Source organism: Polypterus senegalus, chromosome 12 (genome assembly GCF_016835505.1).
Source record: "Polypterus senegalus isolate Bchr_013 chromosome 12, ASM1683550v1, whole genome shotgun sequence".
Taxonomy (NCBI): Eukaryota; Metazoa; Chordata; class Cladistia; order Polypteriformes; family Polypteridae; genus Polypterus; species Polypterus senegalus.
In genome coordinates this window covers 45026794-45050711 of record NC_053165.1, presented here as the reverse complement: position 1 = coordinate 45050711, position 23918 = coordinate 45026794, and the positions used below count along the sequence as shown (strand labels likewise).

The following is a 23918-nucleotide window of genomic DNA, read 5'->3' as shown; positions in this document are numbered from 1 at the left end:
TCATAATCTCTTGGACCAAGCGTGTGCGTTTTCCCACATTCGATTTATAGAACCAACGTTATAAAGTATCGGAAATTATACGGTAAAAATCAATCCCCGACTTATCCGGAGGAGAACAAACACAAGTATATATGGTATATAGAAGAACTCCAATTTAGTAATCAGATATTTCCCTAATACTTGTTATCTGTTTTAACTATTTTGGAATCTTTTGCTATATCAAGATATAATCTGTGCTTCAGATTATACCATTTATCTGTATGTTGGTTGGTGCAGACCTGATGTGATTCTTAATTTACGCAAATAATCCCATCTTATTTACGATCGATGCATTTGCATATTTGCCAGTCTGCATAGAGAATTCACCTGTTGATGTGTAGGCTCCATTGGGTCCAATGTTATAATAAAGGATGTCCGATTCCTGACTCATTGCAATACTGATCTCTGCTGTTATTTAAGAGGATTTTAAAAGACAATTTCCAAGGCAGTTTATCTGCTGAAAACCCTTCTGTCTATGTCTTATTGTACCTTGGATAGAAAATGTCTTTTCAATGTTCCAGTTGATGAGATGGATGCAGAAAAGAACTAACTGACTAGGAATAAAGCCCAATGGGGTTCTCTTTGTTAAAAATTGTCTTCTGTTAATGCCATTAGATTTTGGTTAAGCATTAAGTTGCACAGGTACAATCAGACTTCTAAAGCTTTTTAAACTTTAGTTTTCACTTCATACTATAATTTATAAAGTAAAATTTATAGTGGGTAGGGTTGTAGCAATTACATTAACATTTTACTTAGCAAGCTAGTTTAGATGTTTATTGTTATTTAGACATCCGGCAATTTTGGTATTTTTACGACAACGTTTTTGAGAGAAGTATTATGACAATCACTGCAGCGTTTAATATTTTTGCAATAGCTGCATAAATAATATTCTTTACTTGCTCAAAACATGACTTTCTCTTTTAAAGAACAGATCCATTTTCTTTCGTTTTATTTGTGTATGCTCTGTGTGGTATTGTCCAGCCATTCATTCTCTAACCTACTTAGTCCACTTTGGAGATGTAGCGCCTACTCCAGGAGTGTCAAGCACCAGGCAGAACTAACCTTGAATGCAATGTGATCTCACACACGTCACTTACTCACTTACTCCTGACTAGTTTAGAGCTGCCCATAAGCTTGACATGCATCTTTGGGAGGTGAGTTTAAAAGTAAAGTACCCAGAAAATAATCCACACTGATACAGTAAGAACATGCTAACTCTACAGAAACAGTGTCCAGGCTGGGTTTTGAACTCAGTCTCTGAGGAGTGTGAGGCATCAGTATTAATTGTTGTGAACCTGTGATCTGTGGTGTGCATGATCAACCCTTCCTTTATTATCAGAATCAGCAAATGTGTGGGATATAAAAGGAAAATGATCACCTCTGACACCAGTGAATTGTCAGTGATCACACCAGTGAGTCAGTCCTGGATATTACGGAGTCTGTAGACAGTTTCTTAGGAATATTGACTATTTCCAGAGGAATAAACTATTCACCTTGACCCCAGTGCACAATCTGTGGTATGTCTACAAATATGCATGCCACTCAAAGAAGGGGTTACGGAGCCAAAAGATTTACCCATTGTGCTTGTTGTGGTGGAGTAAACTGTGCACAGACAAGTGCTCTCTGTTTATCTCAACACATCAGACCTGCAAAGACTAAATGTCCAAAAATATCTTAAAGTATTTTAAAGCTAAAATTCCTTTTTTATGCCTGTGTAGGTTGTGGTAGTCATGTAGATTTTAGAGTCAAGCTGCCTGGGGGGGTCCGTTATGGTTGGCTACATATAGGTAAGGCCTATTCTGACTTTTGGGGTCTGCTTTGGAGGTTTCACACAATATTCACTATGTCTGGCACTGTACACCATAACAAAGCAACTAAGTAACTAAATAAGCATACGCTAAACTTTTTATTTCCGGGTAGACACAGATGAATAGAAAGTGTTCATTGTGACCTTTTTACCCACGATGCTGTGATGTCATGGCCTAGCACTTCCAGGTTGATTACCTAGCAAGATAGCAACAACCACTCTACAAAATGGCGTTGCCCGTAATAAGCAAACTGGTGTCATGGAAAAGTCATCAATTCAACTTTTTAAGAATACTTTCTAGAAGCAAACTAAAGTGAAATTCAAAATCCTTGGGTTAAGGTAAACTACAATTAGGTTAGGATAAAGTATGCATATAGTTTCAGAGAACACCTTAAGAAAAGAACATAAAACAAAGAAAATGCAAATTGTAACAGATGTAGCATACCAAAGACCTTATTACAAGAGAATCAGGAGAGGTTTAGCCTATTTTGGCCACCACAATGAAGTAACATATCACGCTGATGCACTAAAGTATGTTTTGCTCTACTTTAATATAATAAGGTCATTGGCTATGCATCCAAATCCTCCAAGGAGAGTGAAATTGGTTAAGGCATGCTCATGTTTAAAAAGAACCACGGGGTATGCTATCTTGATGAATTGTAGGCATTTTCATATGTGTATTTGTGATCTTCATTTTGATTTTCCTCACGATAAACTACTTGCACTACCACAAAATACAGTACCAAGGATGATTCTTTAGATCCAGACATTTGATATTTTGATAATGCACTAGCCAAGCGAGGACATACCTGTGGCAAGCATGCTGTTCTTCTACCATAAGACTACAGCCACAAATGGCACATAGTTTACGGCAGCCTGCCTATGACTAAGTAATATGTAGCTAAAGGAGACTTTAACCATACAACAAGCAAGACCAAATGAGGAGAAAGTGCCCACATAGCAGCAAAGATGATAAAATCTTTTTTTTTTTCTCACTTCACTCTTCAACTGAGATAATATGCATTCATGTCAGTCAACTTTGGATGGAAAAATGTAAACAGAGTTCATGTTACTTTATGTATTGTTATGGAATGTGCCGTTAGCAATATCAAGGAGAAAATTAGAAAGTGATTCACTTGCCTAGGTTACCATTTCCCAAAAAACAAAGTGTCCATATAGACTATGTTGCCCAGAATAATTCATACAGTATTATTATATTAGACCACTACAGCAAGTATTTGACACATAACAGGCTTTACAGTACGACATCCATAGACATAATACACATACAGAAAGCAGCCTGGCAGATCAGGAAATATCTCATTAGGCAAATGCCTCCAATTAGAATAGTTGGAGCCTTTTGCCAATGTATACATATTTGCTCATTTACAGCATTCCTGCATTACCCTCAAAGTAATGGTCTTACTAAAAAACAACAAATGTACAGATAGTAAAGGCAGAGCATACCGGATAAGGAGAGACCATCACAGTAACCTCTTAGAATACTACATTGCTGTTATTGACACTTTTAATCAGAACAGATGAGTCACTTTCTACACTCAACACACTAAAATTAACACCAGCAGCTTTAATATGAAGTCATCGGATAAAAATGAACCCAAGCAAGAAGGAAACAGAGGGACCAGTGTCAAAACAGACACCATGATAGGACATAATCCAGCAACACAAGCACTGCAAACCAACAGCTATCGCACAGCCAGCTGACGTGGAACTAACTTATAAGCACACTGAAGAAGGCCTTGAACTAGAAATGAACTTCCTATAGAGAAGTATAAATAGAAGTATAAATAGTGCAGCAATTATTGATACACAATGAGCAATGTAAGAGTGCAGTTATAGTTGAGACACCATACCACAATGCATTTAAAATACCTTACTAACTTAACAAACTTTTCATCACTTCAGTCGCAAACTCTCGTCCAAAGTCCACCTTCCGCTCTCCAAATTTCATCTTTATATGACGTGGAGATCTGGATTTTTTTCTACTTAATATTTCAGTTCACGTATAAAATGTGCTTATTTTACTCTTTACCCGACTCTTTTGTATTGATATACTGTAGATAGTGTTGTGTGATTTATCATATCTCAAAAAGGGGATTTTTTTTTTTTATCTGTGATAAAGAGGATGGTAGAGTAAATAGGAGCACATCTTCATTGTCTGTGATGGGTTTGAGGCAAATACTGTACTCGGCTATTTCTAGATGTTTTTAGTTCATTTTTACTTTTATGGGCTTTAGACAATGATTTACCATATAATCTCTCTATGTATTGTGGCAAGCGGCTGCGGGTGGCACCGAGCCGGGATGCCCGGAAAGACCAGAGGAGGGATTACGCCTCCTCTAGACCATAAGGGGGCGACTGCCCTGGTGGCTTTGGGGACCATGGGAACCGAGCTTGGAAGCTCAATGCTATAGGGGCTCGTGGTTACGGCCAGGGGGCGCCCCGAAAGTTCTGGGGGGAAGACGACCAGGGACACCCGGAGGCATTCTGCCACACTGGGGAGTGTCAACGGAGGTTAATCGGGAGGCACCTGGAGCACATCCGTGTGATTATAAAAGGGGCCACCTCCCTCCATTTTTTGACTTGAGTCGGGAGCGGAGAAGGACGGAGCTCGGGAGGGGAGGAGAGAAAAGGAGGCAGCCTGAAGAGAGAGGCATCATTGCGTATAGAGGCCTGGACTTTGGGGGAGTTTTGGGGTTGTGTGTGAGCACTAATTGTAAATAGTTGTAAATAAACATGTGTTGGGTGATTTAAAACCATGTCTACCTGTCTGTGTCCGGGCCATGAAACACGGTATATAAAATCCAATGTCTGTCTGTCTGCTTTTCTTGAGAGAACTACTTAACGGATTTAGATTGGGTTTTTCTTTCAATAATTTGCTTGAACATTCCAGTTGATTTTGCGACTTCTCTCATCACACTAAGTATCATAGTTCGCTTGCAGGAACGATTTATTTGGACTAATTCAAGACAAAGGCTGCGGGCTGAGGGGAGGGGGAGGCGGGACCTCAGAAGTAGGGAACCTGCCGTGGCCCTCCTCACTCATGTGCCACTCTCCATTCAAGTAACGCTACCTCTCGCCACGTGTTCGAGTGTACTTTGCCTCTGCTTAGCTAGCGATACCTGTTTGTTCAGCTGACATTATCATCTAGAGATTGTTAAAGAGTAACGTTTGACGTTTTTAAGAGACAGGTCAGAGCTACGTGTGTTTTAGAGGGTACCTGTTGATTGCCAGAGATATCACGGCCACGTGCTCTTCTCCCCACGTGGGGGAGGCTCTCCCGTCAGAGCAGAACACGATCAGATACAGTGGCAACATTTCACGTTGGAGCGTAGCTACCTTCCACTTGGCCAGAGATACCTTTCTAACTTTTTACGTTTTTGACAAAGATATCACAGCTTCATTCTCACCCTGATAGCAAAACCAAAAATATTGCATATCAAGAGGCCATCGGGAACGAAATCTATCAATATAAATTCTTTTCAATACAAATTATTACTTTTTTTATTATTGGTTTTTAAAGTTTGTCCTGTTCTCAATACTATGCGGGCAGAGCCACTGGGGACAGCTAGTATTATATAATCTTGTAGTAAGCATGCTTTGTTATTCATTTTTTATGCTTTTTATAGCTTCATGTGATGCTGTGCTATATGAAAGATGTTATAAAAATTACTGTGCGCAATTGATAGTCTAAAAAAAAATATATATTAGTATTACACTAATGTAGTTAAAGAACATGTTAAACCATTGTAACAATAAATAAATTACATTTGTCTTACCTTAACACTGTAGTCTTCATCAAGCAGAATATTCTCCAGTTTCAGATCCCTGTGAACAATGTTGTTCTACAAATTGAAAAAAGGAGCAATTAACAAAAAAAAGGCATGCTCACTTGTTCAAATCCTAACTATCCCAAATATCTTATAGAATGTTATTCCTTTTATCACAAAAACATTAACCTGATCAAAATAAATTAAAGAACTAAAATGAATCCAATTAGGCAAAATTTGTAACAAAGCATTTGACATCTCTGAGAGGCGCTTTGTCCAGGGTTGACTCCTGTCTTTAATCTGATGCTGCTGGGATTGCCTTTGGTACCTGTGATTGTAAAATAGTGAAACCCGATTTAATAATTGATGGATTAATATTTAACATTTACATTACCAAAATGCCTTTATGAAAAAAAAGTATTCAACAAACAGACAACATGCCCATTTATCTGTGGGCCTGAAATTTGTGTACTGTATGATACCATAGCCCTGATCAAGCATCACCCTGCCTCTTCAATATGTAAAAACAATTGTAATACTATAATGTAACTGATAAAAATTTTGACATGAATTTTAAACTAAACTGAAGAGATGCTGCTGTCAACGCAGACCCGTGCACCAGCTTGCCTCAACTGCCTCTCAGACAAGATGTGTACTTGAGAAAGGTCACACAGCGAGTGTAAAAGATCCGATGGCTGCCTATGTCTATAACATCACTGCGATCACCACCGACACCTAAATAGCCCTCTTACGCCCTCTCGGAAGAGCTGCTCGTTCGTAAATAAAATTTGGCGAAAGGGCGAATATCTGGAGCAAGGATAAAAGTTAGAACCTCGTCTGGAGATGGAAAAGGTGAAGATCTGGAGCAAGGACTAAAGTAAGATGGAAAGGACTCAGACTTGGGCTGACATCATATAATGAGAAATGTTCTGTTATTTTCATACAAGTTGTTTGAACAACAGTAAGTTATGGTAAGCTCAGGTACTGTGGTGAACCAGATTGAACAGGAGCAGTACTGGAGATTTTTGTGAATGTGCAGTGATGAAAAATGGAGCACAGTATAATTAAAACTAAACATGTGTTACAGTCATTGAATTGCAGACTGAACACAATCCTAATGACTCTGCACCTAACTATAGCAGAAGTGTCCTACCAATGGATATTCTGTCTGTTATACCTTCATTGTTATCACTCTTTAATTTAATATTTTTTTTATCAGTATGCTGCTGCTGGAGTATGTGAATTTCCCCTTGGGATTAATAAATTATCTATCTCACTATAGAAGTACCCGTCATAAGCAAAAATGGTGCTGGAAACAGTTCAAATAAATTACAAAGTCCAAACCTAGATATTGTAGTGAGAAATGAATGAAATAATTCAATTCATTGCCTTTAAAACCCTCTAATGGGAACTCTTTGATGCTCAAAATCCTAACAACAATTGGGCAAGAAATAAGTAAATAACCAAAGGACCAGAATGTGGAGCAGGAGGAGGATAACAATGGTGAACCAACTCCCCTGGACTAGACAAGAAGCAGACGGTCTAGGGAGTAACATTAACACCCCTCTGTGTTTAGACCCCACTTGTTCTTCTCATGGTCATTTTTCTCTCTTTTGGCCGTTCGATTCTTTTCGTTGTCCCAAGTGATGCTGTCAGTTTGACTGGCCACAAGATGTGTGTGTGTATGAGTGTCCTGCAATGTGCCGACATGTTCTTGTGGCCTTATTTATATTCTTATCATGTAGTTGCCAGAAACAAATTCTACAGCGCCTTCCTGTAACCCTGTCCATGGAAATGTTGTGCTGGAAAAGGAATGAATAATACATGACCTGAAAAAATACAACAAGAACACTCCATAAAGCTCTCTCTGTAAGTGCAAATAGTTCACAATTAGTGACAATAAAGGGGCAATTTTTGAAAAAATGGAAAAAACAGTAATACAAAATAGAAAGGTGTTATTTTGACTGGGAAGTTTGTGGGGGCATACACATTAATGAAATATTAAAAATTAATGTCTAATAGATTTTTTTTAAATCACTGTACATGGAAGCTCTGACTTTAATAATATGCCGAACTTTGGTTACTTATTATAATTCACATTGTTGACAAATTCAGTAACTAAAGTTACATTTCAAGGGAAAACTTTATGTAATGAAACAAATTTAGTTTTTAACGTTACTTTTTAGAGCACAAGTTTTTGCTTTAATAACAGAAATATGTTTTCAAATTAAAATGTAGCTTATTATAGACACTGCTTATTGTCTCTGAATTTAACATGAGAAAAGAGATATCATGTACAGTATCCCAGTTTTCAATTCATTTTAATTTTATTCCTCCCTAAACTTAAAATGGATTAGGTAGAATTGAAAATGGATAAATGGGGGATACTAAATTGCTAGCAATGGAAATACTCTATGAACCCTGTTATTGCAAAAGGTAAAACATCAGCATTTTTCTTTTTTTCTGTGCTGTTCATTGTCAGAGAAAGCCAATATGTCAGCTGTCAGGCATGCACATTGGGGGACCTTCTCACGGGCTCAGTCGAGGTATGTGATAGCGCCCCCTCTTGCTCTGGCAGGTTATCACAGACGTTCTCTTCTCCTTCTCTTATCACAACTCAAAGAACCCACACCCCCAATGAGGGTACTTAGGCCTGCCTTGCTACCTTGATGGAGTCGTCCTAGGATTGAATCCCTGGACAAAGCTCCCAAACAATTGAGTCTTTTGTTAAAGAGAAGCTCCCAAAGCATTGCCTGTTGTTTTGAGCACGAGTGGCCATTTGTTTGTTTGATTTACAAGATTCGGTTTATGTTAAAGCTTCATTCACTAAACAGGACAACCCAGTTGGTGTCCGAAACTACTCCCGTTATCCGTCCCGTCTTCCTGCACCTGGCAACACAGTAAAAACTGGAGTAACAAAACTGTATCACATTGAATGGATTCATTTGAACATTTAATATTCTTTTAAGCAAAGTTAACAAAATGTGTCAAACATTAAAATAAAAGATTGTTCATTTATCACCTACAATAACAGATGAATTATCACTTTTAATTTCCCCTCGGAGATTAACATAGTACTCTTATCTACCTACTTTACTGATATAGACCCTTCTAAATATCACTCTCTCTAAACCAGTGGTTCCCAACCTGTGTTATGTGTACCCCTGGGGGTACGTGGCGGACCAGTTGGGAGTACGTGAAAATAATTTTGATAATGGCAGAAAACACCAAAAAAATGTACAAATGAGAAAATCGAGTCTATGATCAAGAAATTGTATTTTTGGGAATCATGTACTTCTAAATTGGCCCTAGTGTGTGCTTGGGGTGTGGGTGTGTTTGTGTGTGTCCTGCGGTGGGTTGGCACCCTGCCCGGGATTGGTTCCTGCCTTGTGCCCTGTGTTGGCTGAAATTGGCTCCAGTAGACCCCCGTGACCCTGTGTTCGGATTCAGATGGTTTTAAAATGGATGGATGGAATCATGTATCAAAAAAGACCAGTGTGAAGTTTTTGAGACACTTCACAGTTTCTTATCTGTGAACGAGCTGAAATTGTCAAAAGTAGTACAGAGCAGTATAATAGCTCACTTAAAAGGACTTAAGGTGTCACTCAGACAGTATTTTCTGAAGAGAATTAGTGAAGATAACTGGATTTTAAATCCATTCAATGAATTGTTTTTTCAACAAGCCGAAAAACTATCAGTTTCTGAAAAAGAAAAATTGATTGAACTTTCGACTGATTCTTCTTTACAATCGGATTTCAAAAAGAGAAATGCTATTGACTTCTGGGCAGCAGTGAAAGAAGAGTACCAAGAACTCCGCGATAAAGCAATAAAATATTTATTAATTACCTTTCACAAACACAGAGCTTGTTGAAAGAGCATTCTCGTCTTATGCATATATTAAGAATAAATATCGTATTGCAATAAGCTTGACGCAGCTCCTGATTTGAGGTTATATCTGTCGTCATTTGAACCTGATTTTAAAAAACAGATCTATGAAATATGCTCAAGGATCGCATTAAAATTATTAAGAGCCACGGTGGAAGACTTGTATATCAAGATAAATAATTGTTATGTACTTTCATCACAAGTTATTGTGGGCAAAAATTATTTTAATGCTGTTTTAATTTGTTTTGATCTCATGTTAGGCTGCTATTATAAAAAAAAAAAAAATTAAATAAATTGTAAAATGTAAAATCAAAAATAAAAGCCTATAAATGTCATTAGGTTGATTTGAGTCATTTGATTATTTAGCTAACCTAAGAAAATAAAAAATAAAAATAAAAAATAACTTTTTTGAGGGATGGGTGGGGATAATGAAGAGAGGGGGTACTCATAAATAAAAAGGGGTACGGAAGACTAAAAAGGTTGGGAACCGCTGCTCTAAACTATAAAACTGCTTTGCACACAGTGAACACTGTCAGTTTGGATATAAAATTTACAAATGATGTTTAAATACGACTTTATGTCAACTTGTAAGAAAGGGTCTCCTAAAGATCCACTTCAAAGTTTCTTCCCAAGCTTTATTTATGCTCATTGAAAAGCTGCAAAGCTTGATATAATTGGGAATTGCTGCCTAGAAGATCAGTTGGCATGATGGTTATCCAGGGAATAAAAGCAAATTCCCAGCAGCATTTCCTTTTACCATAGATGTGATTTTTAATTACAAAGGGGTTTATATTTCACATACATATTATAGATGTTCCCATTTTTAATTTAAGGACATTTTACAGCAAGCTTGAAGAATGCAAAGTGGTAACTAAGTGCAGGCTATTGAATGGATTTGTTGAGGATTCAACAAATTCTCTTGATAAATTGTGTATTATGAAATTAAAATATTATTTGGTTTTAGGTCAGTTGTCTTCAGGTAAGAAGAATATGTTGTCACATACACATGCACAAGAGGCAGGGGGTTGATGAAGTGTGCAAACGTCTCCTCTCCCTCCTCTGCAGAACCACAGAAGAGAAGACTGACTACAGCCTAACTCATTTACACTTCCTTCTCCAGACCACGCCCTCCTGCTGACCTCACTTCCGCCAGTGCCCTGTTAGACCCTCCTCTTCCCTTCCGCCCTTCCCAGTCAGTTCCATTCAGGACTCAGTTTTTTAAGACTACTCTACAGAGCAGAACTTCAGACAATATACGGGGTGATCCCCAAGCCTTTTTCTTGTCTTTGTGTTCTCTTTTACAATGTATTTAAAATGATTGATAGCTGATCTTCAATAAATGTTGTATGAATTAAATAAACAAAATCATAATGATTCACATATTTATTTTTTCTTGATTAATTATAGCAAAAATAGCTGATGTTACCCAGATATATTCAAAGATATAATTTCTGTTAGTCATACAGGTGCAAGTGTTCATAGAACCTGGAAATCTTCATGTCAGAACTAACACCCTTAAACTTTATAGCAGCTCATCTTTTAACATACGGCGTTGCACTTATCAATGTTTGGGATGACTTTTGCTATCTTCAGAGATTATATATATATATATATATATATATATATATATATATATATATATATATAGATATAGATATAGATATAGATATAGATATAGATATAGATATAGATATAGATATAGATATAGATATAGATAGATAGACTCACCTAAAGGATTATTAGGAACACCATACTAATACGGTGTCTGACCCCCTTTCGCCCTTTGCTGAAAGCATTCTTTAGAAATGTTGGCCCATACTGATAGGATAGCATCTTGCAGGTGATGGCGATTTGTGAGATGCACATCAAGGGCACGAAGCTCTCATTCCACCACATCCCAAAGATGCTCTATTGGGTTGAGATCTGGTGACTGTGGGGGCCATTTTAGTACAGTGAACTCATTGTCATGTTCAAGAAACCAATTTGAAATGATTCGAGCTTTGTGACATGGTGCATTATCCTGCTGGAAGTAGCCATCTGAGGATGGGTACATGGTGGTCATGAAGGGATGGATATGGTCAGAAACAATGCTCAGGTAGCCCGTGGCATTTAAACGATGCCCAATTGGCACTAAGGGGCCTAAAGTGTGCCAAGAAAACATCCCCCACACCATTACACCACCACCACCACCAGCCTGCACAGTGGTAACTAAGCATGATGGATCCATGTTCTCATTCTGTTTACGTCAAATTCTGACTCTACCATTTGAATGTCTCAACAGAAATTGTGAAAATCCCATTAACTGAGCAGATTGTGAAATACTCAGACCAGCCCGTCTGGCACCAACAACCATGCCACGCTCAAAATTGCTTAAATCACCTTTCTCTCCCATTCTGACATTCAGTTTGGAGTTCATGAGATTGTCTTGACCAGGACCACACCCCTAAATGCATTGAAGCAACTGATGTGTGATTGGTTAATTAGATAATTGCATTAATGAGAAATTGAACAGGTGTTCCTAGTAATCCTTTAGGTGAGTGTGTGTGTATATATATACACACACACACACACACACACACACATACATATATATATATATATATATAACACTATCAGCAATACCTAAATAATTCAGATTGGGCCTGTATAGTTAAAAATGGATTTGATACTGTACCTGTAGTAGCTGCACTTTTCTTCAAAATTTCAAGGAGTGTAATTCACAGCATCAGTTGTGCTATTGTTTTTTTTTTTCTTCAGGTACTATTGTTGTGCCCCACACCCTAAAATCACCAAATGTGATTTCAAAGTAGCTTCAAATTGTCGTGGTTAAGAGGATCTAGTTGTGTGCGTGTGCCCTGTGATGAGCTGAGGACCCATACAGGTATGGCAGCATGTAACGGTCGACTTTCGAAATCCAATAATTGGACAAAGTACATCTAGAAAATGGATGGGTGGATGAATGTTACAAAGACTAATCTATGCAATGGCAGAAATGTGACAAACATTTAACAATAGTTCTAAGAATAAAATGAGATATTCTTAAAGGCACTTTGACACAAGCTAGATATATATATCAGTGTAAAAATATGCCATCTAATTATGAATCTATCTGTGCAGCTATTTTTGGAATCCACTTATTCTGCTCAGGGCCATGTCGAGTTAGATGTTAATAATCTGGAAATTTACTCTGTTATCTACTTTTTCTAAAGCATATAAAGTTTAGTTAATGACTTACTCAAATTTCTCTAATTTATTTTTAATAACTTGTGGCCGCTGAAGTGCTTTATAATTAGAGAAACTGTACATTAAATGGTAGCACAGCTATATATCCCATTAACATTGCCATTTCTGCTTGTAGTTTATTCATTCTATTATTTAAAGCTGTACTCGCATATTACTTAGGTCTTATAATCTAATCAGGTTTTTAAACATAATTACAGCTTTAATGTAGTGTACTCTAGAACATATACTATTTGTTCTTAATTACTTTAAATGATTTTATTATACATAATTTGATCATTTCTCCTCATCCACATTATTATTCTTGAGCAATTGTAATTAATTTAAAGGTTGCTGCAGTACTTAAGTAAGCAGTAATCATAATCAACTAAATTTTTATGGGGCGGCACGTTGGCACATGTGGTGCAGTGGGTAGTGCTGTTGCCTTGCAGTTAGGAGACCCAGGTTCGCTTCCCGGGTCCTCCCTGCGTGGAGTTTGCATGTTCTCCCCGTGTCTGCGTGGGTTTCCTCCCACAGTCCAAAGACATGCAGGTTAAGTGCATTGGCGATCTTAAATTGTCCCTAGTGTGTGTGTGTGTGTGTGTTCGCCCTGCGGTGTGCTGGCGCCCTGCCCGGGGTTTGTTTCCTGCCTTACACCTTGTGTTGGCTGGGATTGGCTCCAGCAGACCCCCGTGACCCTGTAGTTAGTATATAGCAGGTTGGATAATGGATGGATAAATTACTATGTGCTCATTATAATAAAACTTTGCATTTTTCAAAAACACAGAAATATATAACATTTTTTTGTATTTGATTTAACTTCAAGACATTATATTTTCACCATTTATTACAGAGTTAGGGGTGGCAGGGTGATGCAGTGAACAATATTGCAACCTCACAATTGAGCATCCTGGGTTCATTAAACTCCGTGGCTGGTTGTTGTTCATATGGACTTTAAAAGTTCTTCCCAGTCTGCATGTGTTTTCTTCCATGTTGGTGATTTTTTGTCATCCCCAAAGACATGTGTGTTAGGTCAATTTGCAATTCCAATTTGGCTTTCACCCTGCGAAGGACAGGCACACTACCCAGAATTCTTTCATGACCTGTGTCCATTGTGCCAACTCCTAAATTGGACTGAAAGGATTTGAAAAATGCTCGTACAATGGAAGGTGCCATACTACTAGCAATACAAGAGCAAAAACAGGCCTTTCGATTAGCGTTAACTCGGCAGTTGTGTAGCTAAATCTGGATGGAAGAATCCAGAAATGCTGGTCTCTATCTTAATCTCAGTAATCCATTTTCTACATTCTCTGGTGTCTTTAAAGTAAAACTCCATCACAAATAGAAAGAATGCTATTGTCTGAAATATGTAATTAAGATACTACATGCATTAGTTTGCAATGTTGTCTGTTTTTCAATTTGATGGATTATCTGTCTAAAAGGTCTGGTGGAAGTCTATTTAAACGTATTACTCTGTTTTCGTTCCACATAAGTTATAGAATACTTTTGTTTTCTACGAAGGCTGTTTTCTGTTAGAGATTAAAACTATTTGCTTTTTTCAATTTGTTTCAATCGATGTGTCTTAATATTTTGAGAGCATCAATCTTTAATTAAAACAAATAACTCAAAGATCAACACTAAACTGTGGGTTTGTTTCTAATGCCTATAATTTGTGACTTCCAGTGCCACCTATCAGATAATTACTGAATTTAGAAGAAGACTACACTATGATGGCCAGAAAGAAGGCTGCTGAGATCCGTCTTGGCAGCCTTATCCAGCATAAGAACAAACCGAAGATCACATCAATGCTAAGCAATTCCTGCTTACAACACTTCTAACCAAAATGTCTACGGCCAATATTAATTTATCTGAAGTATTTCAATATTGTAAGTAGAAGCTGGAATTCAAAATTCAAATGTTTTTAGTATCCTAATTCTTTTAGGTTATATTCTTCCACCTACAAATTCTCAAGATAGTTCATCTCCCACTCCCAATTCACTATCAATGCAATATCTGCATTTTTTTAAATCTGAAAAATAAATCAGAGAAGTGTATTCCAATCTTATACATGCAGAGGATAGCTAGTAATATGCTAGTAAAAATAACATTTGAAAATGGTCATTTTTCCTTATATCTATGTGAAGACAACATTAAAAGCACGCGTCTACATACCCTCCGAGTACAGATTTAGTCTTTAAAACATCAAAGTAATATTTCAGTTTTGTCAGCTGCTTGGAAGAATTCGGTTAGATCTTTTGCCCCTCTCCGTGACCTTCGGATTGGATTAAGCGGGTTTGAGAACGTTATATTGTTTTGTTCCCATTACAGTCTTATCAGCTGACTCTACACCAAGTTGACAAGCTCTTTGATTCAACAACATACCTCCCTGAGTAGAGAAACTTTGAAGTTTTAACTGGACTTCCAAAAGGACATCAAGAATTGTTATAAAATGTACATAAATACGTTAAACAGAGATGAAGATTTAAATCATTTTTGACTTTTATAGGCCACACTTCATTAAAAACAGACTAAAAAGCAGGATTTAGTAACACCGTAGAAATGGTAATAAAGCAGAATGTGAAAAGATTCATTACTTGTAGTTAAAGAATACGTGTAAAGAATAACAACACACATTGATGGATTTACGAGCCTCAAGTATAGACAAAGCAAGGTAAAGACATGGACTTTCTTTTAGAGGAAGAACATATTTTCAGATTTGTTTAGAAGCCAGTCGTTCAGCATTACGTCACACATATACACGGATCATCCATGCATTCTCTGACCCTGCTTTACTTATTGCAGCATCACCCGCGAGCCAAAATCACCAGAAAGAAAGTAGGAAGGTAAATGTAGATGGGACAGCAGTCGTTACATGCCATTTAGTATTGTGTTGGAATTGATATTCGTGCTTGCTGTCTTAGCTGACAAAGTAACACTGCATACAAGAGGAAGTTCAATAAAACAAGGTCTAGCAGTATGCTGAATATAGTGCTTATTCTTACTTGAGTATAGCCACTTCTGCATGAGTTACAACAGTAATTTTGATTTTACACAGACAGAGAAGGGGACAGTCTCTTCTACAGGTGGGGTTACCATATTTCAAGAGCCAAAAAAAAAAAAAAAATAGAGGACACGAAAATCTAAAAGGATTTGGAGGTTTTCCTTTAAGTCAGATCAGGTGGGAGGTGCTCGTCTCACTTGGACTTTCCGTATTAGTGTGGTGGGGACCCCCTTGGAGCTTTAATCCATATAAGGAAGGGATTTGCGCATTAGGGCTGAAGTGTGAAAAATCCAGACAAACTGGCAGTATTATAAAATACACCCAGATAGCCTCGTAAAATGAGGAAATTTCCGGAGAAACAAGGACATTTGGTGAGCAAAAGTGCAGATTTATATCACTAGCTGATTTGATAGCCTTTAACAGAAATGGTGAATCCATTTAGTTAAATCATTTCTTAACATTCAAAACACAATTATCACTATCACAGGTAAAAATTACAATTTAAGCAATTAATTATGTGTTAACTGGATATGATAATATTTTGAAAATTAATTTCAATCGTTTTTACCAATTTGGCATTGCACAATGTCATCAGCTGTGTCACGTTTTGGTTACTATTATGCAATGCATCACTTGGAGCATGTCATACAGTACATGAGTGTGTATGTCTGGGTACATGATGGCCTGGTACACCAGCTGCACCAAGGCTGCTAAAGAAGCCCTGCAGCGGGTCGTAAAAACAGCAGAGGCCATTAATGGGACTGAACTGCCATCACTCAAACTCTCGTATAAGACTCGCTGTGTAAGAAGGGCCAAAAACATTCTCAAGGACAAAACTCATCCTGGAAATTCTTTGTTTGAGCTCCTCCCGTCAGGAAGACACTTTAGGTCAATCCGTGTACGCACAGACTAAAAAATAGCTTTTTCCCATCTGCCATAAACTTTCTTAACTCTGAACGTCCTCAGTCTGAGATCATTTTTAATTATTGAACATGTGCAATAAGCTATGCTGGTAAAGTGCAATATACTAACGTAATACAATATATAATATGTAATGTACTATTCATTAATAGGTGCAAGAACAATTTATGCTGCTGTACTTTGAGCAATAATAATTTGCTCTGGTTACTTGATCACTGTATACGACATATTTGGAATTATTTGACTTTTCTTTAAATGCACCTTGGGGCTTTCACAAAAATTTCGTTGTGTTACACAAAGACAATAAAGTGCTTGAACTTGAACTGTGCATCATATCACACCCATCTTAAACTTAAAATACAGTTTTGTTTTTCTTAATTTCAAATGCTAATCATTTGTCTATAGATGTATAGTTTATCCCACTTTAGTAACTGTCAAGAAATAACTTCTCAAAATTTCAAACCAGCAGCTGTATTATAAATCTTTCTAGCTTCATGGCCAAGCAGCAGAACACATTAGTGCACTGACAGACCAGGCAGATCATTTCCCCTTTGGTTTTGCAAATTGCCTGATTTGACCTCCATTCGTCTTGCGGACTAAATGAATCACAGATGGTCGCTCTCGGATTTATCAAGTCTTGCTTGAGAAACTCTCCTCTTATCACCTGGCATAGCACCATCTATTCTGGGATTGAAAACTAAAGTTTCCTAAATTGGGAACAATAACATTTTCAGTGGTGGTTGCACACATTGCCAAAGCACAAACTAAACATTTGCATGCAACGCCCCACGTCTGTGGATTAAAAGCCAGGCAAGTCCATCTTTCAACAACTGAAATGGTTGCCAGAGTACAAACACAAGCCAAGGAATTAACAGGAATATCCTCCAAAGAATTCTTTTTAGTCTATTTGTTCTACAATCATTTTCTAATGAATTAGCATTTATGTTCTAAAATAGTATACAGGCTATCACTATGTAAAGACCACAGGCCATGAAGAGTAATCTTAAAACAATAGGATAATAGCATTGGCAGGAAGTAACATATTTCAGTTTAACATAATAAATTAGCATAACCTGCTAAACTAAGCTCCATTCTCTTCAGGATGCTAGCATCATAAATAAGGTATTTAAATGAAATACAATTGTTCTCTTACTGCTACACATGAAATTTGCATCTTCTTATAAAATATCACATTCATTTTCTGAATGACCCTTAAAATGGATGAACATTCAGGAACAATATGCACAGTTTTAGCTAGTTAGCTTCCAATGACTTTAATTTAGTGGAGATATTCTTATTCCGTGAGAAACAGCATGCTTTCAGCTTTCAAATGCAACCAAGCTTGCTTCGCCGAGTCATGTGGCCCATCTGAAGGAGCCGTCTGGATGTGAGGGATTACAGTTCTGCCTTCGGCCGTCACCCACTTATTCATCTGTTGTTCACTGACCAGGACTGTTATTTTCTGATTAACTTTCAAGGATTAACATTCATCTTCCATATCATGTTGAGTGTCAAAGTAAAAACCACATCAGTATAGAAATGAATCATAACTTCGAAGATATCCTATGTATTTGTGCTAGTTGAGCCTTAATTTAATAAATACTACACTCTAATCCCCAGAACTGGTACGTTTTCTGCAAATGTAAAATGTGGGAAAGAGTCAATAATTCCCACTGTTTATTTGTATATTGCCACACATTAAAGAAAGCATCAAACTAGGTTATAGTTTAAATATATTTAGGTTTCAACATTCAACATGTTTATTTGCTCTAGCCTCAGAAAAATATATTATATAATATATTATTGTTTATTCCACATTCTCAAATGCACACAGCTAGCTATGTCCTAATGGAAAAATCACTTTTTATCACATGTACTATCCATCCATCCATCCATTTTCCAACCCGCTATATCCTAACTATAGGGTCACGGGGGTCTGCTGGAGCCAATCCCAGCTAACACAGAGCACAAGGCAGGAACCAATCCCGGGCAGGATGCCAACCCGCCGTAGGGCACACACACCCACACACCAAGCACACACTAGGGACAATTTAGAATCGCCAATCCACCTAACCTGCATGTCTTTGGAGTGTGGGAGGAAACCGGAGCGCCCGGAGGAAACCCACGCAGACACGGGGAGAACATGCAAACTCCACGCAGGGAGGACCTGGGAAGCGAACCCGGGCCTCCTAACTGCGAGGCAGCAGCACAGAATTTATTATAAAACAAAATAACATTGGTTATTTTAAATGAGCAAATATACAGTATTTTCTAAGTATGGATTTTATTTAGCACTACTCTACCATGACCTTAACAATCACTAATAATAATAATACATTTTATTTATATAGCATTTATATATTTATATTTACAGAGACTTAGAAAAAAAAACCAGCAGGGTATATATAACATTGGATGCAAATGTTTTCCTGAATAGAACAATGAAACAGATAACAAAGCATTAAATAGAAGAAAGGACAATAAATCAGAGTAAAATAGAAACTAAAAGAAAAACGTAACAAATAACCTAACTTGTGATATAACAGACACACAAATTATCCTTAGCACCTGGACAGAGAGGTAACCAGCCATTTGCCCTGCAGTTCCTCTACTCCATCTAGAACACTTTATAAATGGTGGCTGCCTAACCACTGATGAGGCTCACGTCTGCAATGAAGCTCTCAGAATGATAGAGGAAATCCTTTTCATAATTTGGGCAGGGCCCTCAATCAAGCCAGGAGTGGTCCTTGAAACGCCCCATTCTAAGAGGAACCCCTGTAATGCAGCTTGAATCTTGCTCTCCCTCCCATTTCACCCTAACTCTCTCTCCCACAAGTCATCAGCTTTGCAGACTGATCCTTCCACAAGAGCCTTTTTATCTAACCGTTCACTGATCGTTTTCCGTCGAGCCGCATTCCTCACCAGCGGCTTTGAGCCGTAACAGAGGACGCTATGTCGCTTGCAACTGTGTCACCAACAATACTCTTCTTTTTCTCACGTCCCTCTGGTAAATATCAATATTAAACTACAGGCCTCTTCCAAGTCTGAAGATCATATTTACTGCCTTTCTTGTAGGAAGTGCCCAGCCATCTACATAATGTAGGTGATACAGGGAGACAGCTAGCCATTAAAATCAAAGAGCTTACAAAGCTGAACACTTCACATCCTTTGGTCATAGCCACACTGATCTTTGAGTTTGTGTTCTTTCACAGTGCTTCATGACTCTTTTCAAAGAAACATAGAAAAAGATAAGCTCATTCCCAGTCTGCAATTGCATATTTCTCCAGGTCTTAATGACCGACTAACTTTTCAATTTCTCATTTTGTCTTCTGTAATGGCAGCTTTTTCTCACCCTTTATTCTTTCATATGTGCTGGCATTTCACGTTACCTGCTTTTTCCTTTTCAGTTGCATACCTCATGAAGGTTATACAGCCAAAACATTGCGTCTTTAACCTGAAAAATAACCCTTTAACCTTCTTTTCCTTTGCAGAAGCACACTGGCACAGCCCTACATTTAACTGCATCAAAACAGGGATATACATAACTAATAGCAACACAGTTCAGTATGATAAAATATTCTGGAGGGAAAGAGGCAAGTCTTAACAGTGAATCCTGATTGATTGTTATATTCCCTGATGTGGACCATCAGTGACAGTGTTTAAAGGCTGCACATCCAAAAATTCAGAGTTCTTCTCTTTGAACTCTGTTTCAGTCTCTAAAATCTAAAATGTCTGGTGACTGGTAAATCAGTTTCATTTAAATGCATTAAACTGCAAAGGCATCTTACCTTATGACAGTAGTGCAAAGCCGATGTAATCTGCCGGAAGAATTTGCGGGCTTCTGCCTCTGGAATTCGGATTTGACTGCTTACATAGTCATAGAGCTCTCCACGGCTAGCATACTCCATTACAATAATGATCTTATCTTTACTTTCAAACACTGCATAGGAAAACAAATACACATATTTATATTCCGCATTTCTAAACGTTTCTTGTTCTGTGCAGAATCTGAGTGACCTGAATGAGCACAGAATTTTCAATGGCAGTGATAAAGAGTAAACTATGACAGTCAGTTTGTTAGATCCAGGATTATTCGACCTGCTGGCTTGTGACACTTAAACACTGTCAGAAACAAATGCACACGTACATTTGTCACAGCTGTTAGTTAAGCCCTCTCCTTCAATGGTTTATTTTGCATTAATCAGTCCTGTACTCCACTCTTCTTAGTTTGGGTGCTCAAAAGGACCCTGAATTGACTGTCAAATCCAGAGATTTCACATTCATCAAAAATTATAACAGTATTGATAAGACAAAGGAGGACGGGTTAGGAGCATGCACTGATACAGTACGACGAACCACCTCAGGATCCCAATATAGGACCCAAGTGCAGCCATGACATCTCAGCACCACACTAGTTTGAATGGAGTGGAAGAGTGTGAGGTGTTTCACAGTGGCTGGAGTGCCAATCCTGCCACCAACCCTCACGTTTTCCCTGAAAGTTGGACAGTTTATGTTTAAAAAGTTATGACGAAAAGTAAAACCATTAGCAAGATTTCTTTATGTTTATAGCTTCTTCTTCTTCTTTTAGCTGCTCCCGTTAGGGGTTGCCACAGCAGATCATCTTCATACCGTCCTGTCTTCAGCATCTTGTTCTGTTACACTCATCACCAACATGTCCTCTCTCACCACATCCATAAATCTTCTCCTAGGCCTTCCTGTTTTTCTCTTGCCTGACAGTTCTCTCTTTTACATCCTTCTCCCAATATACCCAGCATTTCTCCTCTGCACATGTCCAAACCAACGCAATCTCGCCTCTCTGACTTTGTCTCCCAACTAAGCTGACCCTCTAATGTCCTCATTTCTAATCCTGTCCATCCTCATCACACCCAATGCAAATCTTAACATCTTTAACTCTGAAACCTCCAGCTCTGTCTCCTGCTTTCTGGTCATAGCTAATTTAGTCTACACTGTGTGCACAATTATTAGGCAAGTTGTATTTTTGAGGATTAATTTTAATATGGAACAAACACAGTGCTATCAGTCAATCCAAAATGTTAATAAACCTGAAACCTGAATGTTTCACAACGGAAATGTGAGTGTGAACATCATCAGGGGAATACATATGTGCGCACAATTATTAGGCAACTATTAGTGTGCAGATTTATTATGAAACTAAAGGAAAAATGAAAATTTTCCCATCTCACTTGTTTATTTTCATCTGTTATAGTGAGAATAATAAACAAACAAATAAACATCTCTGACATTTCAAAAAAAATCAATCAATCAATCAATGACCAATATAGCCACCCTTCTTTCCAATAACAGTCATAAGCCTTTCCATTCATGGAGTCTGTCAGTTTCTTGATCTGTTGACGATCAGCTTTTTGTGGAGCAGTGACTACAGCCTCCCAGACACTCTTCAGAGAGGTGTATTGTTTTTCTCCCCCGTAAATCTAGCATTTAAGAAGTGCCCACAAGTTCTCGATAGGGTTTAGGTCAGATGAGGAAGGGGGGCCATGTCATTATTCCTTCATCTTTAAGGCCTTTACTGGCTGGCCACGCAGTGGAGAACTTCGATGCAAGTGATGGAGCATTGGCCTGCATAAAAATCATGGTCTTCTTCCTGTATCACTGTTTGAAGAAAGTGTCTTCGAAAAACTGGCAGTAGGTTTGGGAGTTGATTTTGAGTTCATCTTCAATGCAAAAGGTCCAACTAGCTCATCTTTAAAAATACCAGCTCATACCAGTACCCCACCTCCATGTTGGAGTGGAGCTCTGTGCCCATTACTGATCCACAGGTCCATCCATCTGGTCCATCAAGAGTCACTCTCATCTCATCGGTCCATAAAACCTTTGAAAAAATCTGTCTTCAGATATTTCTTGGCCCAGTTTTGACGTTTCAACTTATGTTTCTTGTTCAGTGGTGGTTGGGTTTCAGCCCTCCTTACCTTGGCCATGTCTTTGAGCACTGAACACCTTGTACTTCTGGGCACTCCAGGTAGGTTGCAGCTCTGGAATATGAAAGTACTGGAGGATAATGGGTTCCTGGTAGCTTCACGTTTGATTCTTCTCAAATCTTTGGCAGCTAATTTGCATCTTTTGTTCTCAACACGTTTCTTGCGACCCTGTTGACTATTTGCAACAAAATGTTTGATGGTTCTGTGATCACACAGCAATATCTTAGCAATTCCAAAAGTGCTGCATCCCTCTGAAAGACTTTTTACAATTTTTGACTTTTCAGAGTCAGTTAAATCTCTTTTTTGGCCCATTTTGCCCAAGGAAAACTAGCTGCCTAATAATTCTGCACACCTTGATATAGGGTGTTGATCTCCTTAGGCCACACCCTCCCTCATTACACAAATACACATCACCTGACGTGCTTAAATCCAATAAGCATTCAAGTTAATACAGCTTGCAGTTGGAATATACACATTAAAAATGATGATATGGTCAAAATACTCACTTGCCTAATAATTGTGCACACAGTGTATTACAAGTGTGCAGGGAGCCAGTGTCTAAGATGGTAGCCCTTGGTGGTAGCAAGGAACACTCAAATAGACTTCATTTCTGCTTGTCTGCCATTAAACTGCAGTAGAGCTCAATAGCACAGAGAGTGAACGTTTGTATGTACTATAAGAAGGAAACGGGCATATTGCATAATAAACCTGATCCTAACTGCACTCTCTTCAGCTCATCCTATTCAAAAATGTCCACTCATCTGTTTTTCAGAGCAACGTACTTCAATTATGGTGGTGCAGGGATCAAGAGTTTATCCAACCAGCACTGGGGGCATGGCAAGACCCAACTCTGGATGAAATACCAGTCCAAATGTGGGCACTCTAGAACAAACATCCACTCTTTGCCAATTTAGATTAATCAATTAACCTAACATACTACAAATATGTTTGAAATATGGAAGAACAAAGTAGTAACTTAAGAATAAAAAAGCCACAGACACCCGTAGAACATACAGACTTCACAAACGGCGATTAGGTGCAGGATTTAACCCCAGTCACCTTGGGTTTGGCACCACAAACCACTGTTCCATCATGTCAAAAATTCAACATCTGGGTTTCAAAATATGTTATAAATAACAGCAAAGATGTATAGCGTGATAATCACTGACCTTCATAAATACAAATGATGTTAGGGTGCCTGAGGGATGACATGATTTCAATCTCTCTTTGAATGTGCACTCTGTCCAAGTCATCAGTGATGCGGTCCTTGCGTATGGATTTTATGGCAACCTGCAAAA

General features: G+C 38.1%; 1 protein-coding gene across 1 annotated transcript in view; it reads right to left on the bottom strand.

Annotated features, from left to right (window-relative positions):
• The window catches only part of LOC120540697 (NUAK family SNF1-like kinase 1), a 110836-nt gene that overhangs the window by 23144 nt on the left and 63774 nt on the right, over window positions 1-23918 (bottom strand). The window contains exons 2-4 of the mRNA XM_039771680.1: window positions 23790-23910; window positions 20452-20603; window positions 5647-5712 (exon numbers count right to left, since the gene is read on the bottom strand). Coding sequence (XP_039627614.1) covers window positions 5647-5712; window positions 20452-20603; window positions 23790-23910 — 339 coding nt within the window. The remainder of the gene's footprint in view (window positions 1-5646; window positions 5713-20451; window positions 20604-23789; window positions 23911-23918) is intronic.